Genomic DNA, 15780 nt, shown 5'->3' on the forward strand with positions numbered 1-15780 from the left:
CTTCTGAATGACTCAAAAAATACCAAAGGAGGGAAGCCCAGCTCGATGGCACAGGAACCTTAGCCAGCGGAGAGTGGAGGGGCGAGAGGCAGCTCTCGCAGGAGCATGGCCATTGTGCGGGCAAGGAGAGGCACCATGACCAGAGGGAGGACCCGGGGCTGTCACCGGACGGGGCAGCGGGTAGGATGTCATGGTATTGTTTGTAATTTGTTTTTAAGACACGCGAGATCGGCCAGCGCCGTGGCTCACTAGGCTAATCCTCTGCCTGCGGTGCCGGCACACCGGGTTCTAGTCCTGGTTGGAGAGCCGGATTCTGTCCCGGTTGCCCCTCTTCCAGGCCAGCTCTCTGCTGTGGCCCGGGAAGGCAGTGGAGGATGACCCAGGTGCTTGGGCCCTGCACTCGCATGGGAGACCAGGAGGAAGCACCTGGCTCCTGGCTTCGGATCAGTGCAGTGTGCCAGCCGCAGCAGCCATTTGGGGAGTGAACCAACTGAAAAGGAAGACCTTTCTCCCTGTCTGTCTGTCTCTCTCTCACTAACTCTGCCTGTCAAAAAAAAAAAAAAAAAAAAAAAAAAAAGACAAGAGAGATCTTCCCTCTGCGGCTTCATTCCCCAGATGGCTACGCAGGCTGAGTCGGGCCAGGCTGAAGCCAGGATCCTGGAACTCCATCCTGGTCTCTCACATGGGTGGCAGGGGTCCGCACACTTGGGCCATCTTCCGTGGCCTTCCCAGGTGTGTTAGCAGAGAGCTGCGTCAGAAGCAGAGAGGCTGGGCCTGGAGCTGGCACTGCCACATAGACGCCAGCATCGCAGGCAGCGACTTTGTCCCCTTTCTATTTGTTTATATGTCTACAACGTTTTGTTCAGAATACCCAAGACGGGTATTGTTTTGTGTAGGTGGAGTGGTAAAGCCTCATGGGAACCCGTGATGCTTTTTAGCTGACTCCCTATCGATCACACACTGTGGTTTTCCACATGAAGGGAAAATCCAGAGGTCTCCAATGCAGGGGAGTGGGAAGGAAAGGTCATCTCTGTCAAACCACGGTCTGCAGAGAGCTCACGCAACACGCATATTGTTTTTGACAGGCAGAGTTAGACAGTGAGAGAGAGAGACAGAGAGGAAGGTCTTCCTTCCATTGGTTCACCCCCAAAATGTCTGCTACGGCCAGCGCACTGCGCCGATCCGAAGCCAGGAGCCAGGTGCTTCTCCTGGTCTCCCATGGCAACACGCATATTTGTAAATCCTTATTATGCTTCAAACTTTGGGGAGACCAAAATAAAAATATCTTTTAATTCTGTTTTTCCACAGCCTTTCTGAAGTCCCCTGTAGTCAGCTCCCCCGCCCCCACCAGAGATCGGGGGCTCTGGGTGTGACGTCATGTGATGGGTGTGATGGCTCCACGGAGCCTCGGGCTGCTCTGTGCAGAAATGGCTGTCTCTCCAGCGGGGAAGCAGAGGGCCCTTGGAGGCCCCCAGCCCTGTTGGAGGGACGCCGGTCATTGTCTCGAGCCCCTTGGCACGTGGCACAGGCAAGGCCGCTTGTAAGCACCAAGGAAGTACAAGAGCTGACCACAAAGTGTCCCTCTTTCTTAATAACTTGGACAAAGTGCCCGGTGTTCACGAGTGACATGAGTGATTTGAGGGCTGACTCCACTGCCCTCGGGAACAGGTGACGCCCATGAGAAATTTGCGGTGAAGTTTACTTTGTTCAAGGCCTGTTCCCTCCTTCACTGTGCTCTTTGTTTGGAGATGAGAACTTTCTCTACATTCGCCTGCAGAAATCAGGAAGATGTGGCTGACGGGGCCAGAGGGAGGGTCCTCGTCCTGTATCCTTCTCGGATATCAAAGACCAACACCATGCCCCTTTGACTTGCCCCATTTATGCAACTTTGGTGACTTCTGCACGTCCACATGTAAGCCCCCTGACGCATACGTATGCCCTGTTTCTCTGTGCCTTCCTCAGCCCCTCCATCCCACAGCCACCTGTCATGAGAAGGTGGTAAGTGTCCAGAAAGACCCCAGCGAGTCCCTCGGCATGACGGTTGCAGGTGGCGCGTCACACAGCGAGTGGGACTTGCCCATCTACATCATCAGTATTGAGCCTGGAGGAGTCATAAGCCGAGACGGAAGAATAAAAACAGGTAATGAGCGAGGAGATTAAGGCCCGGGGCGGCAGGGTATCAAGAGGAACAAGCAGGTGGCTGGGTTAGGTAACCAGTTCTGGAATGAATGAGAGCACGTGAGAGTGGTCTGGCCAGAACAGCTATTACCGTTGACCATGACTGGTTAGAGCACAGTTGCTAGGCTGTGTTTCACCCCTATCGATCCATGTGGGTCCACATGGGCCAATGGCTAGTGCAGCCAGAACCTCCAAACAACCCCAGGAACCAACAGGGAACTGCAGTGGTTAGGATCAGGTTGCCACAGTTGCATGGCATAGGGTGGCTCCATTCCTTCTAAGTAGTCCTTTGCTGGATTGAGCCTGTGATGAAACTAATTCAAAGATTATTCCATTTTAGGGGATGGAGAGGAGAGATTATGTGATGGGTTTGTACTCAGTGAATATTAGGGGAAGGTACCGTGCTAGATACTTTGCCATTGGTGAAAAGTATGTGGCTATGGTAATCTTCCATGTCCTGGGTGGCTTTGGGTAAAGGAAGATAATACCCCCAATTTTCCTCTACAAATATATATTCTTTTTTTAAAGATTTTATTTTCAAATGAAAGCAGAGTTAGAGAGAGAGAGACAGACAGACAGCGCTTCCATCTGCCGGCTCACTTCCCAAGTGACCATAATGGCCAGGGCTGGGCCAAGCCAAAGCCAGGAGCCCGGAAATCCATCTGAGTCTCCCACACTCATGGCAGGGGCCCATGCACTTGGACCAGCCTCCGCCACTTTCCCAGCAGGGAGCTGGATCAGAAGCGGAGCAGCCGGGACTGGAACCGTATGGGACACAGCTTACCCTGTTGTAGCACAGTGCTGGCCCTGCATTCTGAATTTAGCTGTCAGCTCAGGTGGCTGAGCACCTGTGCCATTTAAGGGTTCAGATTCACGAACCACAGTGTGAAGTTCCTGAAGTACAATTGCACAGCCTGAGCAGCCGCGGGGAGAACGTGCTACGAGTTTGAGTCCGGAACCCAAAGGGTGCTCATTTTGGGGTCAGAAAGGACCCAAGGCCTTTCCCATTTTCTCCTCTTGTCCTTTTACTCCTGCAAGGTTGTTCTGTATTTTCCAAAAATGACCTGCGGGGGAGGTAGAAAGACAGAGGGAGATGAAACAATAAAACAGTGAGGGTGGGGAAGATCATTTTTTAATTTCTCTTTAATTTCTTCTTAATTTTTCTGCAAGCTCCTGGGTGGCGAATGACAAGGACACACAAGAAATGATTTGCTAGGGACAGACCATGAGCTGGAGGCTCCCAGATAGGATGTGTGGGGACTGTGCTGCATGGAGCAGGTGCGTCGCGAGTGGGGGCTGTGCACAGTGAGAACGGACGTGGCGCTAGCTCGCCTCCACCTCATGAGAGCTCGGCTCCAGGCCCCTCTGCATCTCTGCTCTTGGCCCCTTTGCCGCTCTCGGGGTGGTGTCGCACTCGCTCGTTCCGGCTCTGTTTATTGCCGGGTTCTGCACGGACGAGCGCGGCCCTCTGGTGCGCGCCACATGACCCTTGCCGCATGAGCCCAGCCTCACACCGCCACGCGGGCCGGTGACACCGCCTCCCTCTGCTTCTGGCCCTCAGGTGACATTCTGCTCAACGTGAATGGCACGGACCTCAGCGAGGTGAGCCGCAGCGAGGCCGTGGCCCTGCTGAAAAGCACGTCGTCCTTGGTGGTGCTGAGGGTCTTGGAAGTCAGGGAGCCCGAGCCCCAGGAAGAGGACAGCAGCCCCGTGGCCCTGGACGCCAGCCACGACGCGACCCCCTCTGGCGACTGGGCCCCGTCCTGGGTCATGTGGCTGGGGCTGCCACGGTGAGTCCTCGCGGGACGTCCTGGGTGGGGTGGGGTGGAAGGAAGCTCGTCTCCGAAGGTGCTGTTCCACTTCCTGGGGCTGAGTCAGGCGCCGGCATCTTAATGAGATCCAGTCTTGGTTCTGGCACGGTTTGAAATCATCGTCTTCCTGTTTGTAACGGGAAATGCATGCAGACGTCCCCGGGCAAGAACAAAAGCCTGGAGAGAACACCCTGGGGAGCTGCACACCAAGTCCTCAGGGCTGCCAGGTACAGATGGGCACGTTGTTCATGCAGCAAGGAAATGGGGCCGGAAATTCACATACCTGAGGGCTGAGCTGCACCTGCCCAGTGGAAGGCTCACCTGGGTCTGACGGCCGGTGGCAGACCTGGGACCTTGTCCAGAGCAGGACACCCCTGTAGCTTTCCCCCTGCTGCTCTGAGTGGCCCTGGTTGCACACGAAACAATGCAGCCGGCCGTGCGATCGTGCAGGTGGGGACACTGCTCGGACCCTCAGTCCTCGGTGCCTGCTCCTAGGGAGTTCCCATCACTTCAGGGAGTCTTGCCGTGAAACGTGTTTTCCATGGGTTTGCTGAACACAATTCCATCTCTGAATGTACTGCACGGGACTCCGTGAGGGAAGCGAGATATGTAGTCCCCTTTCTGAGGGTGGGAACAATTCTTCCTCCTCCCGCCTCCTCTCTTTCTCCCTCCCTCTCCATCGCTCTCCGCCTCTCCCTCACCCTTGAACTCAGAGTCCTTGCTTCAAATACAGACTCACCCAGATTCCTTTTGGAGCCTTCCAAAATCTGTGCGTCTTAAAAAAATACTCCTTGGGGCCGGCGCTGTGGCTCAATTGGTTAATCCTCCGCCTGCAGCGCCGGCACTCCAGGTTCTAGTCCCGGTTGCTCCTCTTCCAGTCCAGCTCTCTGCTGTGGCCCAGGAGAGCAGTGGAGGATGGCTCAAGTGCTTGGGCCCTGCACTCGCATGGGAGACCAGGAGAAGCACCTGGCTCCTGGCTTTGGATCGGTGCAGCGCTGGCCGTAGCAGCTATTTGGGGAGTGAACCAAAGGAAGGAAGACCTTTCTCTCTGTCTCTCACTGTCTATAACTCTGTCAAATAAATTAAAAAAAAAAAAAAGTAAAAAAAAAAACTCCTTAAACAGTTGAAAACTTAAATGTTGAGGCAATTTAAAAATCGTTACACATGTTAGACCTGAGCCTGAAAAGTGTTACTGTAAATAAATGTTTTTAGTGAACCTGTTTTTAGAAGAATACAGATGGATAGACAAAGCCCCCATCACCTCCCTCCTCCCCTGCACCCTCCCCCAAATGCCCAGGACAAGCCGGAAGCTGGGGTTGCCACTGGGGACTCCCGTGTGGGTAGCAGGAACCCGACCCCAGGAGCCACAGCTGCTCTTCCCCACGGCTGGGTTAGTAGGAATCCGGAGCCAGGAACCAGAGCCTGGCATCAAATCGAGCACTCCAATACGGGACGGGTGTAACTGAACCAGGACTTAGCCATCGGGCCAGAGACCACAAACACCACCCCCTACGAAACCAGAGTCTGTTCAAATTAGCCTGTGCTGGTTCTGTGTCTGGAAGCAGCTCATCACCCACTCACGTGGGCACGCACAGGGGAGGCTCCTTTCTCATGGCCACGAGGGTGCTCCTGTCCCCTGCACCTGCGGCCGGCCCTGCTGTCACTCAAGTGTCGTCTGCACAGGAGCAACTCTGGTTTTCAGGCCCCGGAAGTTCTTAGCTTCGTTCCTCTCCCTGCGGCCACACGAGGCCTCTTCCCAAACTTCACGGAAGATGGGTGTTGAGAAAAAACCGTGCATGGATCTCAAACTTTCCTGCGACAACATGAATTGATCGTTTCATGCCCTTTTCCGGGAACGTCCTAGAAGAAACAGCCCAAAACTCAGAGGCTACAGAAAAGCACGCAGAGGCTTGCAAGTTGTACCTGACCCGGTGACCGCTCTCTGCTGTGTTTCTCCAGGCTCAGGGAGAGGCTGGCCACGTCCTCTGCAGAGGGTCCGCACGGGCGCTGTTGCATCCCTGGGTCCTGCTGTGGGGGCGTCGGAGCGGCCGTGGGACGGGCGGTAGGGGCTGCATTACTGAGCGCACGCACTCCCTCACCCCCAGGCTGTAAACTTGCACATGTCTGCCTGCAGCGTGGCTGCCCACAGGCGGGTCTGCCCAGCCGGGTGACCGCTGCCCAGCCGCCTCACCCCCCACTCTGCTGACTGCGCCCAGGGTGTGGGGAAGCCAGGCCCCTCCTCTCCTCCCTCCGCGTGGGGCGGGTCTTCAACAGCTCCCGCTCCCCTGGGTCGTCTTCCTCTGCTGGCTTCCTTGCCTCTCTCCCAAATCCTTGTCGTGTCCTGTTGCCCCAGGGTTTCCTGCCTGTTCCCACCATCCCTCACCGTGTTTGCCGGGTCCATCTTCCTGGCGGCCACTGCCGTCTCCACGGTGTTTTTACTTTTCCCTCCTGCTCCTTTCCCTTGCTCTGCCCCTGGTTTCTCCTCTCACCACGTGATCCTCGACATTTGTCTCTGCATTGAGCTTCTCTCTCTCTCTCTCTCTCTCTCTCTCTCTCTCTCTCTCTCTCTGATTTATTTATTTACTTGAAAGAGCTACAGAGAGAGGTCTTCCATCGCTGGTTCACTCCCCAAATGGCTGCAATGGCCAGAGCCGGGCCAAATGAAGCCCAATAACCAGGAGCTTCTTCCAGGTCTCCCACGTAGGTGCAGGGGCCCAAGGACTTGGGCCATCTTCTACTGCTTTCCCAGGCCATAGCAGGGAGCTGGATCAGAAGTGGAGCAGCCGGGACTAGAACTGGCAGCCATATGGGATGCTGGCCCTGCAGGCAGAGGCTTTACCCACTACACCACAGCGCCCGTTCCAGCTCCTATACTCGGGAGTATGAGTCTCCCAGGCCATGGCTGGTTGCACACTTCGCTGCCTCCAGCCCTGCCTCTTGGTCTGTGGCTGCGTTTTCCTGGGGGTGCTTCTCCTCGGTGTTTCCTGTGCCTCCCCGCCCCTCCTCCTCTGCTCGCCCCTCTCTGCTGCTGCTGCTGAAATCGGCGAGCGAGGTCCCTTCTCCGGGCGGCTGTGCGCTGGGGGCATCATCCGAGGCAGGCGCAGGGGCCGACTCTTGACCGCAGAACCGGCTTTTTGTGGCGGCACAAGCTTTCTTGTGTGTTTCCTCTCCCACGCCGACTGGGGGCAGCCTCACGGGCTGTACACAGCGCCTAGCCCCTCCCGACCGCCTCGGCGCCCGCCGGCAGCCTGGCGTAGCTGACGGGCTCCCATCGCCTCACACACACCTTGCTTCTTGGCCAGCAGCCGGCTGGCCTCTCGCCTCCTCTCCTCCCTGCCGGTGACTGCCCTTGGCAGCTCTCAGAGACGAGGACCGCACTCTGCTCGTGATGGGGTTGCCGTTTCTGTATCTGAGTCTCCCCGTGGCTCTCGTCGGAGTTTGCAATAGCAGAGGGGCAAGCGCGGTCTTTACTGTGCCATTTCGGAGCTGGAGGTTTGTGCACACCCCCCAGCAGTCCATCTACTCAGCCACATTCTGTGTGTGGCCTCCCCATAGGCTCCGGATGGGTGGGGTATGCTCCCGTCTCCAATCTGCACTGCTCCCCACCTTCTCCGTGATTGCCCGTGGCAGCATCGTCGGCTTTAAGTGTCCCAGCACGAACGTCAGGCTGCCTGTCACATCAGCAAGTCACTTCACTGAGCTGATGGAGATGGCGGCTACACGCAGTCTCCAGTTCCCGGTTATTCCCCTCCAAGCGGCAAGTCTACCCGGTCACACATTTCCCCCTTTCGCTGGCCTGATTTTCAGGAAGTGTGTTTGCCCTAATGGAATCTAGCCAGGTGCCCAGCTACTCTGCCAAGGAAGAAAAGTGCTATAACGTGTTAGCAGACGGAGAAGCTGGACGGCAGCCGCGGTCGGGGCCGCAGGTGTGGAGGACGCTCTGGGAAGAGGGCCCCAGTGAGCGGGGCTGTGTGCTGGGGCAGCCAGAACAGGCAGTGGTTGCAAAGGAAGACACAGCTGTGCAGGCTCAGTGCACCGACGGCCAGGCGCGGCCTGAGCTGTCCGAGGTCTGGTGACTCAGACGGCACTGGGGACTTTGTGCTGTGTCCTCTGTGGGCTCTCAGTGCCCACGGTCCACATCTGGAAGTCGTTCAAAGCATGCCCTTGTCTGGACTCGTAGGCTAGAACCACACATGGAGCTCAGACCTCCTCTCGAGAATTTAACCTTTCCCTCCCTGAAACTCTTAAAGCGTTCTTTGTTGTTGTTGATGATGGTTGTTTTTGGCTTTTTAAATTTCTTAAAAATTTTAAGGTAAATTTCTTGTGTATCACATACACAGGTAGAGGGACATAGTGATACTTTCCACTCTACCCTCCTTCCTGCCCACGCTCCCACCCGTCCTCCACCTTCCTGTCCTATTCCTGCTCTTACTTTGTACAATGATCTGCCTTCAGTTAATTCGTAAGATCAACCCTACACAAAGTAAAGAGTTTAACCAATAGTAAGAAAAAAACACTGGTCTTCAACGGTAGAGACAAGGGCTGTAAACAATCATAGAATCTCAAAATGTGAATTTTACCCCTAAACATTAAATTTTAGACACTCTATTAGTTACCACAGATCAGGAAAAACATGGGATTTGTCTTTTTAGGACTGGTTTATTTCATTATAATGGTTTCCAGTTGCATCTATTTTGTTGCAAAAGACAGGATTTCATTTTTTATGGCTGAGCAGTACTCCATAGTGTATATATACCACAACTTCTTCATCCAGTCATCAGTTGATGGACATCTGAGTTGATTTGATATCTTAGCTATTGTGAGTTGAGCTGCAATAAATATGGGGGTACAGCTAACTCATTCATATGCTGATTTCATTTGGCTAAATTCTCAGGGGTGGGGTGGCTGAGTCATATGGTATATCAATTTTCAGATTTCTGAGGTATCTCCACACTGTTTTACACAATGACTATAGTGGTTTACATTTTCAACAACAGTGGATTAGGGTACCTTTTCCCCGACACTCTCGCCTGCATTTGTTGTTTGTTGATTTCTGTATGAGAGCCATCCTAACTGGGGTGAGGTGAAACCTCCTGGTGGCTTTTATTTGCATTTCCCCGATTGTTAGTGATCCTGAGCATTTTTTCATGTGTCTGTTGGTCATTTGAATTTCATCTTTTGAAAAATGCCCATGTCTTAACTGGATTACTTTGTTGAGTTTCTTGAGCTCTTTATAAACCCTTGATATTAATCCTTTATCAGTTGTAGTTTGCAAATATTCTCTCCCATTCTGTTGGTTGTCTCTTCACTTTGCTGAGTGTTTCTTTTGCAGTTCAGAAGCTTCGTAGCTTGATGTAATCTCACGTCTATTAAGGCTTTGATTGCCTGTGCTTCTGGGGTCTTTTCCAAGAAGTCTTTGCCTATAACAATGTCTTGCAGAGTTTCCCCAATGTTCTCCTCTAGTAATTTGATGGTATTCAGTCAAATATTTAGATTCTTGATCTATTTTGGTTGATTTTTGTATAAGGTATAAGGAAATGGTCTTGTTTCATACTTCTGCATGTGGAGATCCAGTTTTCCCAGCACCATTTGTTGAAGGGACTGTCCTTGCTCCAGGGACTGATTTTAGCTCCTTTGTCAAGTAGATGCATAGGTTGATTTCTGGCATTTCTCTTCTGTTCCATTAGTCTACCTGTCTATTTTTGTGCAAGTACCAGGCTCTTTTGATTATAACTGCCCTGTAGTATATCTTGAAATATGGTATTGTGTTGGCTCTAGCTTTGTTTTTATTGTTTAATATTACTTTAGCTATTCAGGGTCTCTTGTGTTTCTACATGAATTTTAGCATAATTTTTTCTAGATCTGAGAAGCATATTGGTGATATTTGATTAGGATTGTATTGAATCTATAAATTGCTTTTGGTGATGTTAATTCTTCTACTTCATGAAGATGAAAGATTTTTCCATTTTTTGTGTCTTTTATTTCTTTACTATTTGGTGATTCTCAGCATAGAGATCTTTCACCTCCTTGGTTAAATTTATTCTAAAATATTTAAATTCTTTGTAGCTATTTTGAATGGGATTGATCTTAGAAGTTCTTTTCCAGCCATGGCATTGTCTGTATATACAAAGGCTACTGATTTTAGTGTGTGAATTTTATATTCTGCAACTTTGCCAAACTCTTTTATGAGAGTTCCAACATTTTCTTAGTGGAGTCTTTAGTTCCCCTATATATATATATATATATATATATATATATATATATATAATTTGCAAACAGTACAAATTTGACTTTCTCCTTTCCCATTTGTGTCCCTTTGATTTCTTTTTCTTGCCTAATCGCTCTGGCTAAAACTTCCAGGACTATATTGAATAGCAATAGTGAAAGTGAGCATCCTTGTCTGGTTCTTGATCTCAGTGGAAAGGCTTCCAAATTTCCCCCATTCAATATGATGCTGTCTTTGAGTTTGTCATAAATTGCCTTGATTATGTTGATGAATGTTCCCTCTATACACAATTTGCTTAAGGTTTTTATCACAAAAGATGTTGTATTTTATCAAATGCTTTTTCTGCATTTATTAAGATAATCATATAGTTTTTATTCTTTGTTAATGTGATCTATCACATTGATTGATTTGCAAATGTTGAACCATCCCTGCTTACCAGGGTTAAATCCCACTAGGTCTGGGTGAATATTTTTGGTGTGTTGTTGGGTTTGATTAGCTAGTATTTTGTGGAGGATATTTGCATCTGTGTTCATCAGTGATATATAGTCTATAGTTCTCTTTCTTTGTTTTATCTTTTTCTGCTTTTGGAATTAGGGTGATGCTAGCCTCATACATACAGGGAGCCTCATACATACAGGAGTCCCTCCCTGTCAATTGTTCTGGATAGCTTGAGAATTACATTAGTTCTTTAAAATCTGGTAGAATTCATCAGTAAAACCATCTGGTCCTGGGCTTTTCTTTGTTGGGAGGGTCTTTATCACTGATTCAATCTCTGTCTTAGTTAATGATCTGTTTAGGTTTTTTTTTTTAACTTTTATTTAATGAATATAAATTTCCAGTGTACAGCTTATGGATTACAATGGCTTCCCCCTCCCATAACTTCCCTCCCACCCACAACCCTCCCCTCTCCCGCTCCCTCTCCCCTTCCATTTGCATCAAGATTCATTTTCAATTTTCTTTATATACAGAAGATCAATTTAGTATAAAGATTTCAACAGTTTGCACCTACATAGAAACACAAAGTGAAACATCCTGTTTGAGTACTAGTTATAGCATTAAATCACAATGTACAGCACATTAAGGACAGAGATCCCACATGAGGAGCAAGTGCACAGTGGCTCCTGTTGTTGACCCAACAAATTGACACTCTAGTTTATGGCGCCAGTAACCATCCTAGGCTGTAGTCATGAGTTGCCAAGGCTATGGAAGCCTTCCAAGTTTGCCGACTCTGATCATATTTAGACAAGGTCATAAAAGACAGAGTGAGGATAGTAACCAATGATCCTAAGAGTGGCATTTACCAGGTTTGAACAATTATACAGCATTAAGTGGGGAAGAGGACCATCAGTACACACATGTTGGGAGTAGAGCCATTGGTGGTAGAGTAGAGGTTATGATTACAAAGGAATGAGGCCCAAGTGCACTAGACAGGGCCTAGAACAAAGGACAGAGTCATTATTAGAGGAGCGAAGAAAGGTGCTGTCTAAGCTACAAGTAATTTTTCTGATTGAGAGGCAAATAGAACCTGATAGAAGGGGCTTGATAATAATCTGGTGGGCTTTAGGCCTTGTAAATTCAGAGGCCCAGACCTATCTATCTCAACAGAGTGCCTTCCCCTAGGAGGTTCACACCTCCCTTAGGATATACCCCATGTGTTTAGGTTTTCTATGTCTTCATGATTCAGTTTTGGTAGATTGTATACGTCCAGGAATCTATCCATTTCTTCTAGATTTTCCAATTTATTGGTATATAGCCATTTATAATAATTCCTGAGCATTCTTTTAATTTCTGTGGTATCCATTGTTACATCCTCATTTTCATCTCTGATTTTATTTTTTGAGGTCTTAGTTGGGCCAGTGGTGTATTCATTTGGTTTATTTTTTCAAAATGCCAGCTCTTCATTTCACTGATCTACCGTAATTTTTTTTTGTTTCAATGTTTATTCTCTTATTTCTTTTCTCCTACTAAATTTGGGTTTGATTTGTTGTTGTCTCCCTAGGTCCTTGAGACTCATTGATAGCTAATTTATTTGATGCCTTTACAATTTATTGATGTAGGCACCAATTGCTATAAACTTCTCTCAACACTGCTTTTGCTGTTTCCCATAAGTTTTGATATGTTGTATTGTCATCTTCATTCGTTTCCAGGAATATTTTGATTTCCTTTTTTATTTCTTCCGTGAACCATTGTTCATTCAGGGGCATGTTGTTCAAGCTGCGTGTGTTTGCATATTTTCTAGAGATTCTTAGGTTATTAATTTCTAGCTTCATTCCATTATCAGAAAAGATGCATGGTATGATTTTGATTTTTTGAATTTGCTATCACTTGCTTTATGGCCTAGCATGTGGTCTATCCTAGAGAAAGTTCCACGCACTGATAAAAAGAATATGTATTCTTCAACTGTGCAAAGAAACATGCTGTAGCTATCATTTAGATCCACTTGGTACATAGTATAGATTAGCTCTGTTTTTCCTTTATTGATTTTCTATCTAGTTGATCAGTCCATTGATGAAAGGGGGCTATTAAAGTCCCCCATTATTATTGGAGTCTGTTCCCCTTTAGATCCACTAACATCTGTTTTAAATAGCCAAGTACTCTGATATTGGGTGCATAGACATTATAGACACATATTCCTGTTGAACTGGTCCCTTAATCATTACATAATGCCCTTCTTTGTCTCTTTTGAAGATTTTTGTGTTAAAGACCATTTTGTCTGATAGTAGGATGGCTACACCAGCTCTTGTTTGCTTTCCATCGGCATGGAATATTTTTTCATCCTTTCACTTTCAGTCTGCATGTATCTTTGTTGGTGAAGTATGTTTCAGCCAGTCTGTATCTTTTTTAAAAAAAGTTATTTATCAGTGATCTTTATTTTTTAAAATGATTTATTTGAAAGTCAAAGGCAGAAAGAGAGAGGGAGAGAGAGAAAGGGAGGGAGGGAGGGAGGGAGGGAGGGAGGGAGGGAGAAATCTTCCATGCACTGGTTCACTCCCCAAACGGCCACAATGGCCAGAGCTGAGCTGATCCGAAGCCAGGAGTCAGGAGCTTCCTCCAGGTCTCCCACGTGTGTGCAGGGCCCAAGAGTTGGGCTATCTTCCTACTGCTTTCCCAGGCCATAGCTGGGAGCTCAATCAAAAGTGGAGCAGCTGGGACTCGAACCGGCACCCATCTGGGATGACAGCACTGCAAGCAGTGGCTTTACATGCTACGCCAAAGCGGTGGCTCCAGGTCTCAATATTATATTAAAGACTTTATATGATGGGGCTGGCACTGTGGTGTAGTGGGTAAAGCTGTCGCCTGCAGTGCTGGCATCCCAGATGGGCGCTGGTTTGAGTCCCAGCTGCTCCACTTCCAATCCAACTTTCTGCTATGGCCTGGGAAAGCAGTAGAAGATGGCCCAGTTCCTTGGACCCCTGCACCTGTGTGGGAGACCTGGAAGAAGCTCCTGGCTCTGGGTCAGCTCAGCTCCAGCCACCATGGCCAACCGGGGGGTGAACCAGCAGATGGAAGACCTCTCTCTCTCTCTCTCTCTCTCTCTCTCTGCCTCTCCTCTCTCTGTGTCACTCTTTCAAATAAATAAATCTTTAAAATAAAGACTATATGACAAACCCATAGCGAACATTATACAATGGGGGAAAACTGGAAGTGTTCCTAAGATCTAGAAAAGGCAAGGCTGTCTACTCTCTTATCGTACTGGAAGTTTTTCCCAGAGCAATTAGGTAAGAGAAAGAGGGCCTCCACATAGGAAGGGGGAAGTTGAATTATCTGTTTGCAGATGCTATGATTCTATACGCATAAAAACCTAGACTACCAAGACTACTAGAGTTCACAAATTCACTAAAGAAAAAGATCAACATAAAAAAATCAGAACCAATAATGAACTTGCTAAGCCCCATTCACAATAGCCCCACACACCCTCCACAGAATGAATGTACAAGGACATGAAAAACCTCTACAATGAACATTATAAAGCACTAATTTTTAGAAATTGAAAAAGGCACAATAAAAAAAAAAAAAAACCTTCCTTGTTCATGGGTTGGAAGAAGTGTTTAAAATGTCGGTTATGCAAAGCAATTTTACAGATAAAATGCAATCCTCACTTGCAGTACCACTCCTCGTAGAAAAAAATCCTATAATTCTCGCAGAGAAACAATAGACTGAGGAGCCCAGGCAAGCTTCAGCAGCAACACTGGAAGCATTACGATGCCTGATTTCAAGATGGATGACAGAGCTACAGGAACCAGAGGGCACGGTGTTGGCATGGAAACAGACACACAGACAAATGGACAGAACAAACGATAGCCTCTTCTGTTAATGGTGCTGGGACAACTGGATACCCAGATGCAGAGAGCGGAAACTTGCCACATGCACACCACCTCAATCACTATAAAAATCAACGCAAAATGGACCAAAGAACTTAATTGTTACTGGAAGAAAACATGGTGAAAATATTTCAAGACTACAATATAGGCAATGCTTTTGGAGGTAAAATTCCAAATGCTTGGGCAAAATAAGGCAAAGACAGACAAGTGGGATTCTCTCCAACTAGGAAGCTCTGCACAGCAAAGGAGACAACTGACACAATGACAAAATATTTGCAAACTCTTCATCTGACAAAGGATTAATATCCAGAATACGTAAGGAACAAAAAACTCAACAACAAAAAAAGTGCAATTTAAAAATAGGCCAAAGGATCTAAAGACAGTTCTCAAAAAAGTAAACACAGGCCAGCGCCATGGCTCAACAGGCTAATCCTCTGCCTTGCGGCGCCGGCACACCAGGTTCTAGTCCCGGTCGGGGCACCGATCCTGTCCCGGTTGCCCCTCTTCCAGGGCAGCTCTCTGCTGTGGCCCGGGAGTGCAGTGGAGGATGGCTCAAGTGCTTGGGCCCTGCACCCGCATGGGAGACCAGGAGAAGCACCTGGCTCCTGGCTTCGGATCAGCGCGGTGCACCGGCCGCAGCGGCCATTGGAGAGTGAACCAACGGCAAAAAAAGGAAGACCTTTCTGTCTCTCTCTCTCTCTCTCTCCCACTATCCACTCTGCCTGTCAAAAATAAAATAAAGTAAAATAAAAAAGTAAACACAGATGGCCAACAAAGAGAGGAAAAACTGCGTAGTCCTTAGCAGGGAAATGCAGTCCTAACAGTGAGGTATCGTATCAGCCAGCTAGGACAGCCACGATGCCGGTGAGGATACAGAGCAAACCCGGACACACCGCTGGGGAATGCCAACTAGCCGTCTTCACGCGGTGCAGGAGGCTCCAGCCATCTGGCTGCTGACACGTAGCTAAGACAGCGCAATCGGCACGTGAGATACTGCACCCCCACGCTGACTGCAGCACTGCTCACAACAGCAGACAGAGTCCACCTCGGTGCCCGGAGAGGGGCGAGTGGTTTAGGAAAATGTGTGGTGTGTGCACAGTGGAGTATTATTCAGCCACACAAAGGGGACGTTGTGTCATCTGCAGCAGAACGCACAGAACCAGCGGCTACTGAGTGAGGTGCCACATGTCCTCTCCCAAACGTAGAAGCTAAAATAAGGAGTTGACCCGGATGTAAATTCCTG

At 48.8% G+C, this 15780-nt stretch overlaps 1 protein-coding gene across 1 annotated transcript in view; it reads left to right on the top strand.

The window, feature by feature from the left end:
• Positions 1-15780, top strand: part of LNX1 (ligand of numb-protein X 1) — a 78575-nt gene that overhangs the window by 60142 nt on the left and 2653 nt on the right. The window contains exons 7-8 of the mRNA XM_062198834.1: positions 1963-2140; positions 3740-3968. Coding sequence (XP_062054818.1) covers positions 1963-2140; positions 3740-3968 — 407 coding nt within the window. The remainder of the gene's footprint in view (positions 1-1962; positions 2141-3739; positions 3969-15780) is intronic.

Source organism: Lepus europaeus, chromosome 8 (assembly GCF_033115175.1).
Source record: "Lepus europaeus isolate LE1 chromosome 8, mLepTim1.pri, whole genome shotgun sequence".
Classification (NCBI taxonomy): domain Eukaryota; kingdom Metazoa; phylum Chordata; class Mammalia; order Lagomorpha; family Leporidae; genus Lepus; species Lepus europaeus.